Source organism: Haliotis cracherodii, unplaced genomic scaffold (assembly GCF_022045235.1).
Source record: "Haliotis cracherodii isolate W230 unplaced genomic scaffold, xgHalCrac1.p SCAF_7, whole genome shotgun sequence".
Taxonomy (NCBI): Eukaryota; Metazoa; Mollusca; class Gastropoda; order Lepetellida; family Haliotidae; genus Haliotis; species Haliotis cracherodii.
In genome coordinates this window covers 25,280,140-25,299,060 of record NW_027266330.1, presented here as the reverse complement: position 1 = coordinate 25,299,060, position 18,921 = coordinate 25,280,140, and the positions used below count along the sequence as shown (strand labels likewise).

The following is an 18,921-nucleotide window of genomic DNA, read 5'->3' as shown; positions in this document are numbered from 1 at the left end:
AGAAAGCAGCTTTCTCGAGCTTTACGGCACTCATTTCAAACTGGCGACTTCCATTTCAGACAACGCTTGAAAAATATGTTGACACAGTTCTCGATTAAAATTTGGAAAGCGGAATGAATGAACATTCCGCAATGTCTAATATATGGTTCAAATTGTATGGCAGTGCTTCCCACATACTGTTCAATGTCTCCTCTGTTCAAATGTTTATCCCTCTGAAGCGAGAGATAGACAATAATTTTGACGGAATCAGACGTTTTCGAGGTTGCATGATTAGAAAACTCATTCCGACTGTCACTTTCATGACCTGATAAGCGATGCTTTAATGGGTCGGATGAAGGTCGTTGTGACATGACCCGTAATGGGATGCCCTCAGATCTTTGTTTAGCGATAGTGGATTAAGCACAAGTGACACACTTATGAGGCCTTCTCCTAGAATGATGTTTACTATTTCAGGATGATGCCAGTCATATATACAACATCTCTGAAACAGATCAAGTGATTGTTCGACTACATTTTGTCAAGTTTGAAACCAAGTACATTGAGACATGCCTGGACTTCATACAGGGGAACTTGATTCAGTCCAAGGACTTCATGAAGGACAAGTACATCAAGGCCACAGGAGGCGGGGCCTATAAATACAAGGACCTCATCACCAGCAAGCTGGGAGTTCAGTAAGTAGGTCATTTGGCTTGACAAGAACACTGCCAGATTCTCTTTCTGTTATATATTTCCCCCTAACACGAAATTCTGAAGTGTTTCATTTACTCTACATCAGTTGAGTGAAATTGATATACAACATTGGGATGGAGATTGAGGGTAAAGCTGTATGTCAGTGCACTAAGTAATGTGATATTTACCCATGTGATATTCATGATGTTACTTTAATATTGTACTTAAGAAATAAATGACGAGTGGGAGTAAATAAACCATGAGGGATGCAGCCCCAAGTTTATTCTCCCTGCAATGTGTTATTGTTCGATAAACAATGAGTTGTTTAATCGTATATGAGATATCAAGATTTTTTACAACCTCTTTAAGGATGTTAAAGAAACGTACAACCTCTGAAAATATTTAGCCATCTTTAAATAATGATGACTCCCTGAATATAATTTGATCTCGGATAAGTCCATTTTATGAACAGGGGAGTTAAATTTGATATTGCCCGGATATTCTCACAGTTGTCAAGGCCATGATAACCTGTACCTTCTCTCCTAATACTGATTGTTATATCTCGCCCAATTTTGGATGTCATCGTTTCGGCATTTACTGCGTTGCCCAAATACATCAATGGGGAACTAGACACGAGACACTTCCCTCTTTAACATCGTCCAATCCACAACGTCATCAGGTTGTGAGCACATGTTTGAATCTCCAGAAATGACTTCATGATAGAACAATGTTTTATCATGAAATAAACCATTCTTCATTGTTCTTTGTGATTTATTGGGTAGCTATCTAATATATACATACATTGCACTTATATAACAATTAGACATAACATACCATGCTCCCACTCATTCTCTGGAACTACTCACAGGGTTGACAAGGAAGATGAGATGGATTGTCTGATCTGTGGCTGCAACTTCCTCCTGAAGAACATCCCCGATGAGTCCTTCGTGTACCAGCGCCATGGCAACCCAGACTACAAGTTCCAGGGTGTCAGCACAGACATCTTCCCCTACCTGCTTGTCAACATTGGCTCTGGTGTCAGTCTTATCAAGGTGAGGGGGCATGCCGTAGGATTGTTTCATGGGTGAGACAGGGTTAGAATTTAACACTAGCCTGCTAGCCCAGGGCTAGTAAAAATTCCTGTGGGCTACTGCATTTTACCTTTTCCTGGGCTAGTGAGGAAACTAATTGATACCTACTACCCACTTCTTTTGCATTAGATCTTTGATGTAAAATCTTATTTCAGGTGTATAATCACTGTATGCAGGGATGTGAAATCGCGTTTTTTAAAACAGTAGTCCTCGGAAAAAATCATCTTCCTCGTAAAAATATAATCAAAGATTTAAAAAAAACACTCCGAAAAATATGATCGAAAAACGGACAACCTTCGCCAATTCAACAGCATAGGTTTTCGGACATCATACGTTTTCTATCACGAATACTTGCACTATAACATGGGGTGTGGCGTCACACAGAAATTGAAAATACTCAGAGTCAGCGGATGGCTTGTTTTTAAATGTAAGTGAATGAGATGTTTTACAGTTGTTCATGTGATTAGCGAGAAAACTATGAATGTTTCTTCAGTGTCTGAAAACCCATAACATGGGGATATATGTTGTATTAATGTCTTATGTTTGCAATGGAGTTTTGTTTTTTTCAACAAAAGATAAGTAATTACAGGGTAAGTTTTTTTCAATATGCTTCAACATGGGGAAAGGGTCAGACATTGCACGCTTGTGACAGTTGTCCTTGTGTCTGGGGATGGGGGTTGAAGTTTATGGCAGTATTGCTCCCAGACCTGGCGGGTAGCCAGGTGCGTGGAAGCTATGGCTGATTTTTTAAAAGTACTGATTTAACTTCGAAATTTTACTGCATCTGCCATCTTGTTTATTTGACTTATTGACTTTTGCCATTGACTTATTACATTTCTTGGTGTGAATGTTGTCCAAACTGCACGAAATTGCTTAAAATGCAATCAAATGTTTAAAAAATTTCATACCCCCTCCTAGACTTTTCCTCTTTTTCCGGGAGAACCTGCTCACATCTCTGTGTATGGGATAAGAAGTGGTGTCACAGATTTGTTGAGTGCTGCCTTTGCAGCAGCACAGGTCTTTGTGTTACCACTGATTCCAACATGGCTGAGTAACCGACAAGATCTGATGTTGTACTGGCCAGTAGCAAGATCACTATGTAATTCAACAATTTTCGTGAAAATGTGGATGCTCATGTGACATATTTTATTGATGTGACCCTCATTGGTGTTTTCAGGTGGAGTCTGAGAACAAGTTTGAAAGGATCGGTGGGACGTCAACGGGAGGTGGGACCTTCTGGGGGCTGGGCTCACTCCTCACAGAGGCCAGGGTAAGGCAGGATGCCTACAGGGGTTCAGACTTACTTCATTGGGGTAGTTTACTGATTCTCAGTGTAAGAGAACTTGTGGGGGCTGGGCTCACTCCTCACAGAGGCCAGGGTAAGGCAGGATGCCTACAGGGGTTCAGACTTACTTCATTGTAGTAGTTTACTGATTCTCAGTGTAAGAGAACTTGTGGGGGCTGGGCTCATTCCTCACAGAGGCCAGGGTAAGACAGGATGCCTACAGGGGTTCAGACTTACTTCATTGTAGTAGTTTACTGATTCTCAGTGTAAGAGATCTTGTGGGGGCTGGGCTCATTCCTCACAGAGGCCAGGGTAAGACAGGATGCCTACAGGGGTTCAGACTTACTTCATTGGGGTAGTTTACTGATTCTCAGTGTAAGAGAACTTGTGGGGGCTGGGCTCATTCCTCACAGAGGCCAGGGTAAGACAGGATGCCTACAGGGGTTCAGACTTACTTCATTGTAGTAGTTTACTGATTCTCAGTGTAAGAGATCTTGTGGGGGCTGGGCTCACTCCTCACAGAGGCCAGGGTAAGGCAGGATGCCTACAGGGGTTCAGACTTACTTCATTGTAGTAGTTTACTGATTCTCAGTGTAAGAGATCTTGTGGGGGCTGGGCTCATTCCTCACAGAGGCCAGGGTAAGGCAGGATGCCTACAGGGGTTCAGACTTACTTCATTGTAGTAGTTTACTGATTCTCAGTGTAAGAGAACTTGTGGGGGCTGGGCTCACTCCTCACAGAGGCCAGGGTAAGGCAGGATGCCTACAGGGGTTCAGACTTACTTCATTGTAGTAGTTTACTGATTCTCAGTGTAAGAGATCTTGTGGGGGCTGGGCTCATTCCTCACAGAGGCCAGGGTAAGGCAGGATGCCTACAGGGGTTCAGACTTACTTCATTGTAGTAGTTTACTGATTCTCAGTGTAAGAGAACTTGTGGGGGCTGGGCTCATTCCTCACAGAGGCCAGGGTAAGGCAGGATGCCTACAGGGGTTCAGACTTACTTCATTGTAGTAGTTTACTGATTCTCAGTGTAAGAGAACTTGTGGGGGCTGGGCTCATTCCTCACAGAGGCCAGGGTAAGGCAGGATGCCTACAGGGGTTCAGACTTACTTCATTGTAGTAGTTTACTGATTCTCAGTGTAAGAGATCTTGTGGGGGCTGGGCTCATTCCTCACGGAGGCCAGGGTAAGGCAGGATGCCTACAGGGGTACAGACTTACTTCATTGTAGTAGTTTACTGATTCTCAGTGTAAGAGATCTTGTGGGGGCTGGGCTCATTCCTCACGGAGGCCAGGGTAAGACAGGATGCCTACAGGGGTTCAGTTTTACTTCATTGGGGTAGTTTACTGATTCTCAGTGTAAGAGATCTTGTGGGGGCTGGGCTCATTCCTCACGGAGGCCAGGGTAAGACAGGATGCCTACAGGGGTTCAGTTTTACTTCATTGGGGTAGTTTACTGATTCTCAGTGTAAGAGAACTTGTGGGGGCTGGGCTCACTCCTCACGGAGGAGATAGCTGACAGACAAAGTTTTGTCAGCCAAGAAGAACCCAACTTTACTGAGCACATACATGATGTTTTCCATGTAGTCCTTGCACATGCATTGTTCCCGGGGTTCTCATGTTGTGGTACCTTTCTCTCTTGTTTTGTTTGATTGGAATGTTTATATTTCGCTTGAACTTGGATCCGAGTTATCATTTGTAATTTCACTCGTCACCAACACTATTATCCACAATATTCTCCCCCAGAGCTTTGACGAGCTTGTTGAGCTGGCAGAAAGAGGGGATCACCGGTCAGTGGACATGCTGGTCAAGGATATCTACGGGGGCGCCTACACCAGCATAGGTCTTCCAGGGGACATCATCGCCAGCAGCTTTGGGAAAGCAGCACGCTCACCAAAAGACAAGAATAGTTAGTTGGGTCTCAGAACAAATAGTAGTAAAATCAGAGATGTGTTTTCCACAGAAAGTCCTTAGTACCGTGCTTTGGTCACTGGTTTTATGATAATAAGAATGAAATTTATCTTCAGCATAGCTCGTTGGTATAAAACCAGTTAGGCTTCATGTGTGGAAAAGTTGGCAGAGCCACCCTGTGAGGTCGAGTACATTAAAAATCCCCAAATCATGCATGAAAACCAATTAACTTACAACAATAACGGTGAGTTCGTACGATCTTCCGATCAATTCACACGTGACAACCGTAACGATTTACTAGATTTTGATATTTGCCACTACAAGGGTGTTTGCATTCTTGAAAATGTAGTGGCTTTGTGTTTTTATGTATTTTTAAATCTCTCTGAAACTGCAAGACATAGAGAAGAAGGATTATGACTTTGTTTAAGTTATAAGAATATAATGTTAATAAAAAACTGTCCTTAAACACAATGGAGACAATACACAAAACATCCACTCTTTCCTTACTTGATGGGTATAGATTTCTGTACACATGATTATCAGCTTACTTGGAGGGAAACTAAAGAATAACAGTGACATGTCACTATTTCTGTAATTTTGTCGACGTAGCGGGTCAATATGCGTCTTTTGAATCCGACTCTTGGAAACATTTACCGTGTTACGTGTAAAGCCACAGTTGGCCATGTAACTGGGCCCAGTGTTCCTGTTGCAGCCAAGAGTTTCAAGGAGGAGGACTTGGCCCGGAGCCTGCTGCTGTCCATCAGTAATGACATTGGGCAGATCGCCTACCTGCATGCCAGGATTCATAACCTCAAGAAGATTTACTTTGGGGGCTACTTCATCCGTGGCCATCCCATGACTATGCACACTATAACTTTTGCCATCAACTACTGGTCAAAGGTAAGTGCTTGTATCAACATTGACCACACATTCACAGCAGGTCCTGTTGAGTGTCACCTGTCCTATAGGTATGCACACTATAACTTTTGCCATCAACTACTGGTCAAAGGTAAGTGCTTGTATCAACATTGACCACACATTCACAGCAGGTCCTGTTGAGTGTCACCTGTCCTATAGGTATGCACACTATAACTTTTGCCATCAACTACTGGTCAAAGGTAAGTGTTTGTATCAACATTGTTCATACATGTACAGCAGGTCCTATTGAGTGTCACCTGTCCTATAGGTATGCACACTATAACTTTTGCCATCAACTACTGGTCAAAGGTAAGTGCTTGTATCAACATTGACCACACATTCACAGCAGGTCCTGTTGAGTGTCACCTGTCCTATAGGTATGCACACTATAACTTTTGCCATCAACTACTGGTCAAAGGTAAGTGTTTGTATCAACATTGTTCATACATGTACAGCAGGTCCTATTGAGTGTCACCTGTCCTATAGGTATGCACACTATAACTTTTGCCATCAACTACTGGTCAAAGGTAAGTGTTTGTATCAACATTGTTCATACATGTACAGCAGGTCCTATTGAGTGTCACCTGTCCTATAGGTATGCACACTATAACTTTTGCCATCAACTACTGGTCAAAGGTAAGTGTTTGTATCAACATTGTTCATACATGTACAGCAGGTCCTGTTGAGTGTCACCTGTCCTATAGGTATGCACACTATAACTTTTGCCATCAACTACTGGTCAAAGGTAAGTGCTTGTATCAACATTGACCACACATTCACAGCAGGTCCTGTTGAGTGTCACCTGTCCTATAGGTATGCACACCATAACTTTTGCCATCAACTACTGGTCAAAGGTAAATGTTTGTATCAACATTGTTCATACATGTACAGCAGGTCCTGTTGAGTGTCACCTGTCCTATAGGTATGCACACTATAACTTTTGCCATCAACTACTGGTCAAAGGTAAGTGTTTGTATCAACATTGTTGATACATGTACAGCAGGTCCTATTGAGTGTCACCTGTCCTATAGGTATGCACACTATAACTTTTGCCATCAACTACTGGTCAAAGGTAAGTGCTTGTATCAACATTGACCACACATTCACAGCAGGTCCTGTTGAGTGTCACCTGTCCTATAGGTATGCACACCATAACTTTTGCCATCAACTACTGGTCAAAGGTAAGTGTTTGTATCAACATTGTTCATACATGTACAGCAGGTCCTATTGAGTGTCACCTGTCCTATAGGTATGCACACTATAACTTTTGCCATCAACTACTGGTCAAAGGTAAGTGTTTGTATCAAGATTGTTCATACATGTACAGCAGGTCCTGTTGAGTGTCACCTGTCCTATGGGTATGCCATTGGATTCCATATTGATTGTGTACATATTGAGGAGGTGAATGTCCTGGCAGATAGTGAGTGAGTGAGTATGGTTTTACGCCGCATGTACCCATGTGGGGAAACGAACCAGTGTCTAGCTTAACAAGCAAACACTTTAACCACTAGACTACCCCCTCTTGGAAGATAGTTTAAACCTAATCCTAAAGGACTCTCAATTTGTCAGGGAATGTCTGGTGGTTGTCCGGATCTAGGTTCCCAATACCTTTTGACTGTTTTGAAGACTTGCAATAGTACCATATTTCTTGTATTCCTGGCTCCCTTCTTAGGTAGAGCCAGTGTTTTGGAAGACATAATACTGTAATTCAGAGGAAGTGTTGTCAGGTGAATCATGACTGCACTTGTGGTCCACGGTATTGTTCAAACTTGGCTGGAAGGGGAATTACCATGATATTCCTTTAATATAAATCTACCAGGTATCACCATGTTTTCCTTGTTATTTCTTAAATACTAAACTATGTTTACTGTACCACTTTCTTTGATGTTTGTGAAACCATGGACAAATGTGCCTATATTCTGAGGAAAAAGTTTGATTTGATTTTCAGGTATTTTATTTGATATGATAAGATATATTTTATCAATGTGTCATGTGACAACAGACACAAACCAATATTCTTCTAATTCGATCCACACACCCTCATAAATAACACTTCTTATTGAGATGTGCATTCTGGTTATGCATGTTTGAAAAACATGCTTCATTAGTTTGTTAAATTGTATATTATGGAAGAGGTGACAGATTGTAAGTAATACCTGAACTAAATATGCATCACCTTTTTGCTGGATCTTTGTTTACGTGAACAAGTTACGTGACACTCTCTGTGTGTCTTTTCTACCGGACCGCCTCCGTGGTCTAGTGGTAGAGCGTCCGCCCCGAGAGCGGAAGGTCCGGGGTTCGATCCCCTGCCGCGTCTTACCAAAAGACGTTAAAAGATGGTACTTGTTGTTACCCTGTCTGGCGCTCAGCATCAAGGGGCTGAAACAAGGACTGGTCGGCTCGGAGTCAGTATACTGTGTCTGAGTGGGGTATTCATGTTAAACTACAGCATGGTATCTCAGTGGACTAGCACTATAAATCGGCATCAGTCCGGACTAGTACAAGCAGCCACACATACACACACACACGTGCATGCACGTCGCTATATAGGTGCAATACTCTTGGACGCGACGTTAAACCCCATTTCACCTCACCTCACCTTTTCTACAGGCGTATTTGAGCAAGATGCTTCTCAGGTTTGTTTTCATATTTCCATACAGATTTGACAATCATTTTCAGATAAATATTTCTCCCTTCTAATGGAAAAGTAAAACAAGCCAATATCATAAGAGCTGTAACAGGGTGCTGGTATTAATTGGTCCTTTAGGATAACTGCTCGCTAGCCAGTATATGTCTTCCTTGGCAGCATACTGTATCTGTGCACATGAATCTTTGCAGTACAGGGGTCACGGGTGGCCCAGTCGTCTGAGACGCCGCGATTCGCTGTGCAGAGTTGCGTCCCTTGGGCACACCAGAAACCTATGATTGTGGGTTCGAATCCCAGTCTGCCCCGATTATGTTACTAGGTTTGTCAGCACCATATCCGTGCTCGTGGGTTTCAGCGAAGTGGTAAACGTCTGAGACCTGCGTCACTTCGGGCTTTCCTCCCACATTAAGCTGACACGCCGTAATATAACTGGAATACTGTTAAAAGTGACATTGAACCCAACTCACTCACTTTGCAGTACAGTAACAACAGTTGGGATAACTGGGTACTCCTGCATACTTTCAGGGGGAAATCCAGGCACTGTTCTTGAGACATGAGGGTTACCTGGGAGCCATTGGCGCCTTCCTCAAAGGGGAGGAGGAAGAGGGTGAGTATTTGTTGTCATGTCAGGGATTTAGCTAGGAGTCCAAACTAAGTGCATTGTATGGGTTGTAACTAAGTGCACACTGTTACAATTTACCTAGGCTTAAAAAAATAAAAGTATTGGTTCTCAGGCAATGGCTTTCAAAAAAATTGTGCAGGTGGGCGGTGTTTTGTTGTTTGGGGGTGGTTTAAACTGGTATGTAACCAAAATTGTTTTACAATACACTGTAGCTTTGGCAAAACAATGTTGCTCTTAAATATTGTAGCATTTCACTGACGGGGTCGTGTGTCCAAGACGCAGAATATGTAAAGTTTTTTTAAATTTAAAAAAAATGGAAATAAAAACGAAAGATGCAGCAGACTTTAGGATGATGCGGGCGATGCCTGAGAACCAAGACTATCATTTTTTTAGACTTAGTAATATTTTTTTTCCCAGATACTGAGAGATATTCATGGGGAGAACATTTTGCTGGCAGTTCTGGTCTTGTCAGCCCCAAACAGAAGTGTTTTGACATCGCCAAAAGCAGGAGCTCAATGGTACGGATGTTTTATTGATTATTTGCCAGAGCGATTTCCTGGGAATCACAGATCAGTCAACCATCGTGGAATGTTTTTATTTCCCTTGAACTGAACCCTTTGTCCATCCACAATAACTTTGACACTTTTAACGACCTACAAGGACTTTGTATTGGCTACTTGCAACTCGAAAATACGTATTACCCAGGATCTATCCCTCATGAATTGATGCTGAAAATCCCTCTCCAAGGAGCGGGTATTATAAAATATATTCATTCAGGACAGATAATCTTTGTCAAATCTTGAAAATTATTCTCTAAATATGTATATTATCATGTACTGTATTATCTTGATTTTTTTGCCATGACTTTCACTTGCTCCTGTAAATGTTGTTTACTGCCTGTTGGCCATCTGTGAGAAAGCACTGGGATCATGAAGCTGATATTGGGAGTTTGATCCCAGCATTGGTGTCTAACCTACTTTGCCAACAGAGTGCTGCTCAATTCTGAACATGGCTTCCATAGTCAGTGCCCATGACAGCCATTTTTCATATCCTGTAAATACAGTCAAACTGGAATTAGTGGTCACTAGAGATATAGTTTGTCTTTTCTGTGGATAGGGGGCACGGGTGGCCCAGTTGTCTAAGGCGCCGCGATTCGCTGTGCAGAGTTGCATCCCTTGGGCACACCAGAAACCTATGATTGTTGGTTCGAATCCTGGTTCGCCCCGATTATGTTTCTAGGTTTGTCAGCACCATATCCATGCTCGTGGGTTTCACTGAAGTGGTAAACGTCTGAGACCTGCATTACTTCAGGCTTTCCTCCCACATTAAGCTGATACGCCGCGATATAACTGGAATACAGTTAAACGCAGCGTTAGACCCAACTCACTCACTTTTCTGGGGTTGGACACATCCGACTCAAACTTATTTTTGGCAGACATATAAGCGATCGGACAGCAGAAAACAAATGTACTGCATTGTACATGTTCTATATATAAGGATTAAAAAGAGACACATTTGCCATATCTACATTTATGCATCAATGTACGTTTTTTTTTCATGTCGCTGTACTATCATGACATCATATCGTATTCATAATATATCAACACTTAATAAATACATACATTTCTCAACATATATTAAACACTTGACCAGTTAACTTGGCACCTCCGTCTTGAATACATGTACTTCCCAAAGTGGGATTGTTGCATTACCGATATAGGGTCTGTCAGCAGGTGGAATCACCAACATGCCTACATTAAGTTACACAATTTCATATTGGGCATGACTGTGACCTTTGACCTCCATTGCCATGGTAATCATGTCTTTGAATGGCATTTAGAAGTGATACAAACAAGGAAGAGACTCTATGGATGCCAACTTCTTTATGATGAGGAACACAACGTTTCGAAGTATATACTTACTCCTTCATCAGGTGAATAAATGCTACGAGGCAGAGAACATATATATGTACCTGTAAGAACAACAAAAGTAAAAAATAATATAGGTTGAAACTTAACAAGGGAAGCCAACAGTTAATTAGGGCTGAGGGGTGATCAGATATGGACAACAGGAAACCAAGACTTAACAGTTACTTAGCGCTGATGGGTGATCAGATATGGACAACAGGAAAACAAGACTTAACAGTTACTTAATGCTGATGGGTGATCAGGTATGGACAACAGGAAACCAAGACTTAACAGTTACTTAATGCTGATGGGTGATCAGGTATGGACAACAGGAAACCAAGACTTAACAGTTACTTAGCGCTGATGGGTGATCAGATATGGACAACAGGAAACCAAGACTTAACAGTTACTTAGCGCTGATGGGTGATCAGCTATGGACAACAGGAAAACAAGACTTAACAGTTACTTAATGCTGATGGGTGATCAGGTATGGACAACAGGAAACCAAGACTTAACAGTTACTTAATGCTGATGGGTGATCAGGTATGGACAACAGGAAACCAAGACTTAACAGTTACTTAGCGCTGATGGGTGATCAGATATGGACAACAGGAAACCAAGACTTGACAGTTGCTTAGCGCTGATGGGTGATCATCTATGGACAACAGGAAACCAAGACTTAACAGTTACTTAGCGCTGATGGGGGATCAGATATGGACAACAGGAAACCAAGAACTCACAGTTACTTAGCGCTGATGGGTGATCAGATATGGACAACAGGAAACCAAGACTTAACAGTTAATTAGAGCTGATGGGTGATCAGCTATGGACAACAGGAAACCAAGACTTAACAGTTACTTAGGGCTGATGGGTGATCATCTATGGACAACAGGAAACCAAGACTTAACAGTAAATTAGAGCTGATGGGTGATCAGCTATGGACAACAGGAAACCAAGACTTAACAGTTAATTAGAGCTGATGGGTGATCAGCTATGGACAACAGGAAACCAAGACTTAACAGTAAATTAGAGCTGATGGGTGATCAGCTATGGACAACAGGAAACCAAGACTTAACAGTAAATTAGAGCTGATGGGTGATCAGCTATGGACAACAGGAAACCAAGACTTAACAGTTAATTAGAGCTGATAGGTGATTAGCAATGACAGTGGACTCTCTTCCTCATGGTAATCATGTTAAAATATATTTTGGCCGTCCACTGATTAGATTATTCATGTGTCAATATGTAACTTTTTTTCTATGTTTGAATGACATTGTTAAGACCAATGTAAAATTTAGTTTATGTGTTTATGCATGATCTTTGCATGTTATCTTTTCTGCAGTTTGACCACCTTGAGATAGACCGCCTGGAACGTCCCCTACTGCCATGCACCCTGCTGCTGGATGTGAACAGCTACTACCCTGACACAGTAGATCTCACCAAAGATGCTGAGGCCAGGGAATATTGGCTGCAGTGCTTTTCTCAGGGAGCTGACAAGGTACTTCAGGGGCAGATTTTCCTTGGGTAGACTAAAAAAAGTAATAGTCTTGGTGGTTCACAGGCATCGCCGCATCATCCTAAAGTCTGCCACACGTTTCCTTTTTATTTCCATTTTCAATAAAAGAAAGAAACCCTTATACCTAAAAACATTGTGATCCAAAGTAGCACACAGTTACTTCCCTTTACATGCCCACTGCTTTACTGCACATAATGTGTTCTAGTCATGGCAGCAAAAGGAGTTTGCATTCTTCTTTATGTAGGAAGGCCATTTCCAAGGTTGATGGTACACGACTGTTTATCTGGTTACACACTAGTTTTAACCAGCAAACAACATAAAAAATACCACCTCCAGCCCTCACTATATTTTCAAAAGTCAGAGAACCAATACTTTTATTTTTTTAAGCCTTACTTGTTTACCTAATATGTTTTTTTCTTTATTTTTCAAGAATGTTATCTGTCTGATTGTACAATGCTGCCGTTATGAGTTGAACTTTGTATGAGTTTAGAAAGGGTTCACTCAGAACCTGAGGGTTCTCTTCATTTGGGAGGAGGAGTCTGGAGGTGCATCCTGTGTTTAATTACTATTTCATGTGGTTAGTTCCTTCTGGATTTTCATAAGATAATGTTTTACACAATAACTATATGACTATCTATAAATGTGTTCTCTAAATCCTTTCATTCAGGGATATATTACTTTTTCTGAATCAAGGTTTTAATATGACTTGGTCACATGATTATACTCCAAAGTGTGAAAGTAACTATTGATAAGGTAGTAATGTTATTTACTGCTAGAGCAAGCTGCAAGCTATAAAGAGTCAGCCAAGTTCACCTGATGCTGTGGAAAGAGCAGACAAGTTCAAGTCCAGGTACCTGGACCGACTCAGCGTGCTCAAGGCCAACCCGTGGTGAGTTGAATGATGACAGGACTGGACCCATCAGCAGGATGTCTTCTCATGATGTACTTGTGGGAACAGTTTTGCATGGAGTCCTCATGGACTGGTTTTGAATGTAAATAGAAGAGTTTGTGCTGAAGTTGTCATATACTCGTAGAGTTTAAATATGTTATTTAATTGCATTGTGTTTGTCACTAGTCTTGTCACGTAGCTGGCATATAGCATGTTCAGTTGAAAATGGTTTAATTGTTATTACCGGTACCGTGCTATGACAGGGTATACAGCTTGTCCAAATCCACCCTGGTCGTTAGCCACCCATGCAGAGTTACCTGCCCTTGAACTTTCTCCTGTGCTACAGACATGGTTTCGTCCAGTTCTTTGATATCCTTTCTAAGTTTGTCTTTACGTGGCTATATACTCACTTCGGTTTTTGTTGCACATAGTTCTTGTGTACTTTTCAGTGTTCCTGTATATATGTAGGATTGTGTTTTACAAAAAGATCACCTGGGATTCGTGCATCTATTGTGTTGTTGCATTATTTTATGTATGCATTTTTTTTGCAATGTTGTCATATGGGTTTTGGTAAGTCCATGTGTGAAGCCCATTGCTGGTACAAACACTGTGATATTGCAAAAATATTGCTTATAAAGATGTTAGCGCCAACTCCCTTCATCCCTCCCTCTCACTCCTCGTGTTTTTTTAAACAGCCTTTGTTCAGGTTACAGATTCAGCTGCTGGTGTGGTTATGTGTTTCTCATCACACCGTAGGCCTGCATTTGTTTCCCCCCATAGGTATGTGTGAAGCACGTTGCTGGTACAAACACTGTGTTATTGCTGAAGTAGTGCTTAAAAAGATGGTAGCGCCAACTCCCTCCATCCCTCACTCCCTCCCTCTCACTCCTCGTGGGTTTTCAAACAGCCTCTTGGTTCCCCAAGACGATAGATACAGATTCGGCCGCTGGTGTCTCAAACCCTATCCAGAGACATGTGGCTCTCACCAGCACAGTCGGGTTCCCTCCCGTCGGCACATTATATTACCAGATGGGGTAGACTCCAACTTCAACCTCTTCAGGCTTTCTCCAACCTGGGTCAGACAGTGATCAGTCCGATTTCCTGGCAGCATGAGATAGGTCTCTGCATCCCCCGTCCAGTGGTAAACCTTTGAGTCTCTGGCGGAGTCCTTTATTTCCACTTGTTGGCTGTTTGTGGAAACCTTCCTACAAGGGTGGGGAGGGCTCTCAGCAATTCAGACTAAGGTGGGTGTGGTCAGATGACGTCAAGAATACACAAATGTCTAGACTTTCTAGCATCTAGACTGCCAACATTCTCTTCAACACAGTTTGGTTAGTGATTGCCACCGACAAATCCCTACTAGTTTGTAACATCAAAAGATTTGGTCAACACAAGCCTGACTTCTGTTGGATCCGACGTTATGGTGTTCGACTGTACATGTGTTCGGTTCCAGTGTGAGATCGTCATATTCCAGGCACAAGTGTGCTCGCTTTCTCATGGGAGAATCTCCACGCATGCACGTACCCTCTTCCCCCCCATAGCTGTTGATCTTGCTAAAGATCAGGGCCCTGTTCCACAAAGCAATTGTAGTGCAACGACAATCTGTATATTATATTAAGATCACCTCAGCACTATGTGCTTGCTTTCTCATGTTGATCATGTATCATTATGACATTACCCGGTACATATTGTATGGATCTGATCTAAAAGAATAGAAAAATCCCAGAGTTTGATAGTTCAGTTTTTATAATAGTATTTTGTGTCTTTATTTTCACAGTTGTTTTGGGTCTCTGAATGTCAGGACCCTACTGGACACAAGCAGTCAGTTTCTGTCCGAGCTAGACTTCACAGACCCATTTTCCCAGCAGAAACAGTTTGAGAATGAGCAGGCTCTGAAGTCACTCGATGGTCACCTGAATCACTTGGACACACTGTCCTGGGATGACCGACAGATGGCACTAGCCAAGGGTCTGCTAGCAGGGAATGTCTTTGACTGGGGAGCAATGGAGGTCAGGAAGATCATGGAGACACAGGAGTTTGGCTTTGCTGATGCTCAGGATAAACTGCAAGGTAAGAGGATTCTTGCAGACTGACTCCCTTACTACGTTTTAAACAGGAGTAGGTCCCACAGCATGCCTTGTGTAAGGGATAATTGCAATGAGAACTGGATGGCCACATTGTTAGAGGCAGGAGTAGGTCCATAGCATGCCTTGTGTAAGAGAGAATGAAAATAAGAACTGGGTGGCCACATTGTTAGAGGCAGGTGTAGGTCCCACAGCATGCCTTGTGTAAGAGAGAATGAAAATGAGAACTGGGTGGCCACATTGTTAGAGGCAGGAGTAGGTCCACCGCATGCCTTGTGTAAGAGAGAATGAAAATGAGAAGTGGGTGGCCACATTGTTAGAGGCAGGAGTAGGTCCACCTCATGCCTTGTGTAAGAGAGAATGAAAATGAGAAGTGGGTGGCCACATTGTTAGAGGCAGGAGTAGGTCCACCTCATGCCTTGTGTAAGAGAGAATGAAAATGAGAAGTGGGTGGCCACATTGTTAGAGGCAGGAGTAGGCCCACAGGATGCCTTGTGTAAGAGAGAATTAACATGAGAAGTGGGTGGCCACATTGTTAGAGGCAGGAGTAGGTCCATAGCATGCCTTGTGTAAGAGAGAATTAACATGAGAACTGGGTGGCCACATTGTTTGAGGCAGGAGTAGGTCCCATAGCATGCCTTGTGTAAGAGAGAATTGACATGAGAACTGGGCGGCCACATTGTTTGAGGAGTATAAACAGGACTCGAGTTAATTACAAACTGAAGATAATGGAACAACTGTTAATGAACACACGCTGTTACACATTCTCTGATATTTTCCTAACCGAGTACAAAAACTGTGCCCTGTGTTATTGTAGGGCGTCCGTGGCTATTTGATGACTTTGATGCCTGGAAAGCTAGACTGTCTAGGTCCCCACCCCACAAATGTGCAGCCATCTTCTGCGACAACAGTGGTGCTGACATCATTCTGGGTGTGATCCCTCTGACCAGGGAGCTGCTGTCTCGAGGGACCAGTGTAAGTGATCCTACTTTCAGGCTGAATAGTGATGGTGTCTATGGTAATGATAAGGCATATTTTGTCATTGCTTGCTATGTTTGGATAAAGTGGATACACCGATGATAGGCAGCCATGACAACACAAACAATTACTGTGATGTGTTATTTTTCATGTGTTATAAAGTTTTGGTTACCTGCCTGTCATGCTTATAGCTGTCTGTTTATGGTTTAAACATACTTTTACTTGCATCGAATATTTAACTTGCCAGAACCAATTTCAGAGTGTTAATATACACCTGGACAGCACCCCTGGAAATATGTCAATGTCTGAGGAAACTAGTGGTGGAATGAAGTTACTGACTAACGAGCTCGGATAAACAAATGTGATCTTTAAGAACCCTCTGACAATCGGAAATCACCACCATTGTCAGCTGATGTTAGATTTTAATCACGATATCTTAGCACAACCACCGGTGATGTTTTCACCCCAAGACAATATCTAATAAGTATGGAAAGCAGAGTTCATATGACGATTTAGGTGGCTAATTCTGGATACAAATGTCACTTTGAGTCCCACGATGACACCTGTAGTTCAAAGGTTCAGTGGCAATTAAGTAAGCCCTCTAGGTGGCCGGATGCTTACCCCGACCTGCATCTCATCCCTCCAGTCAGATGTTGGATCTACTGAAGGGGCAGGCAACTGCAGCCACTTTTGGCATTAATGGTAACATCCTTTTGATGGAACACCAGCCTTGTCATAATCACCATTGCCCTTACTGTTGAAAATAATGGTCACATGTTATAAATCATTATCGTAGGGCGTGCTTAACTTTTTGCAGGTGGAATGAATCTTGGTACATCTGATCCTTAGGCTTTAACTGATAGTTGAGTTCCATGCATTCATCAGCATCTTTCCTTCAGGTGATTCTGTGTGCCAACTCCCGTCCCACTCTGAATGATGTCACATTCAGTGAACTACAGCTGATCACCAAACATGTGGCTGCAATTTCAGGGGAGATAAACCAGGCCCTCACAGAAGGAAGGCTCCTCGTGATGGAATCGGGTCAAGGTTCACCATGTTTAGATCTCAGGTAAAATAAATGATGTATAATCAGCATACCTATATAAATGATCCCGTGTTAACCTAATATGCCCAAGGTAAACTAAAAAGCTTAGCACTGGTAGTGTTATACAGATATGTGCTGTAATGGGATTGACATCGGTAGATGATGATTTGTAAAGTTAAACGAAAAAGTCTTGGCTCTCAAGCACCGCTGCATCATCACAAGGTCCGCCGCACGTTTCGTTTTTATTTCCATTTTCAAAAAAAAATATCCTATAATATTCCACGTCTCAAACACATGACCCCATCAGTGAAATGCTACAATACTTAAAAACAACTTGCTCCAATATAGCACACAGTTACTTCCCTTTACATGTGCACTGGTTCACTGTGCATCGCGTGTGTAATGGTCATGGCGGCAATAGGAGTTTGTTTGCTTGTTTTGCTGTTTGCAAATTTGGTCAAGGAAAACATGAAATGTATGATAAAACACCACAAGACATGATGATTTAAAAATTCAGTGGTATTTGTGGACTGTATGCCGGACAATGTTTCATACGCAGAGATTAAGATTACATGTGTATTTGTCTTGTAAAATAAGCCGGAAATAGCCATCATATGTTTACACATTTTTTCCTCGATCTATGGGTGATTTAGTATAAAAAATACTTTATGTCATGGCCAATATCATAACTGAAAAGAAATTCCATAGTAATTGATAGGAAGACAGAAGACTCTGTATCTCTGACTAATGTTCATTTCAAGGTGAGTTCATGGTCAGTTGATGTGATTTGCTGATCAGATCATACACGAATTTGCTGGAATTAATGTAACGAAATTGAATGGAATCTTTGAGAAAAGTGATATAATGGATTACAAACTTAAGTCAGATACACAATGAACACTTTTATAGCAAGATGGTGTAATAACAGGACTAACTTGCGGACTTTTGTACAGATTTGTTAACACGCTTCTTCCGGTGTTGTGTGCACACGATAACGTCTTCGCGTAGTGAGATAAAATCAAAAGCGCATAGTATGTGTGTATTATGCACACACTGGTAGTCCAACGGTAGTCCACCACTATTTTCCAGTTTTTTACTCATCAAGAAATACATTTATGTAGGGAGGCCCTTTCCCAGGTTGATTGTACACAACTGTTATTTAGTTCCATACTAGTTTGAACAAGAAAAAAAGGCCGCATATCTGCACTATATTTACAAATATTGCCATTGCCTGAGAACCAATTTTGTTATTTCTTTCAGCCTAATATGAGAGCATAATTCTGTAGGCAAACATAATTTTTGTATTCATTTCATACTAAAATTTAGTTGACCATACTATACTTTGAGTGTGTGTGTGTACTA

The 18,921-nt window shown here is 42.0% G+C and overlaps 1 protein-coding gene across 2 annotated transcripts in view; it reads left to right on the top strand.

Moving 5' to 3' along the window:
* Positions 1-18,921, top strand: part of LOC139448206 (4'-phosphopantetheine phosphatase-like) — a 30,143-nt gene that overhangs the window by 10,496 nt on the left and 726 nt on the right. Inside the window, exons 4-15 of one of the 2 annotated variants that reach the window (XM_071229724.1) lie at positions 454-671; positions 1,538-1,721; positions 2,938-3,030; positions 4,789-4,951; positions 5,666-5,853; positions 9,044-9,125; positions 9,558-9,658; positions 12,390-12,545; positions 13,340-13,452; positions 15,230-15,522; positions 16,429-16,511; positions 17,414-17,583. In XM_071229724.1, coding sequence (XP_071085825.1) covers positions 454-671; positions 1,538-1,721; positions 2,938-3,030; positions 4,789-4,951; positions 5,666-5,853; positions 9,044-9,125; positions 9,558-9,658; positions 12,390-12,545; positions 13,340-13,452; positions 15,230-15,522; positions 16,429-16,511; positions 17,414-17,583 — 1,844 coding nt within the window. Of the gene's footprint in view, positions 1-453; positions 672-1,537; positions 1,722-2,937; positions 3,031-4,788; positions 4,952-5,665; positions 5,854-9,043; positions 9,126-9,557; positions 9,659-12,389; positions 12,546-13,339; positions 13,453-15,229; positions 15,523-16,353; positions 16,512-17,413; positions 17,584-18,921 lie in introns of both variants that reach the window. The other variant, XM_071229723.1, reaches the window with a different exon arrangement.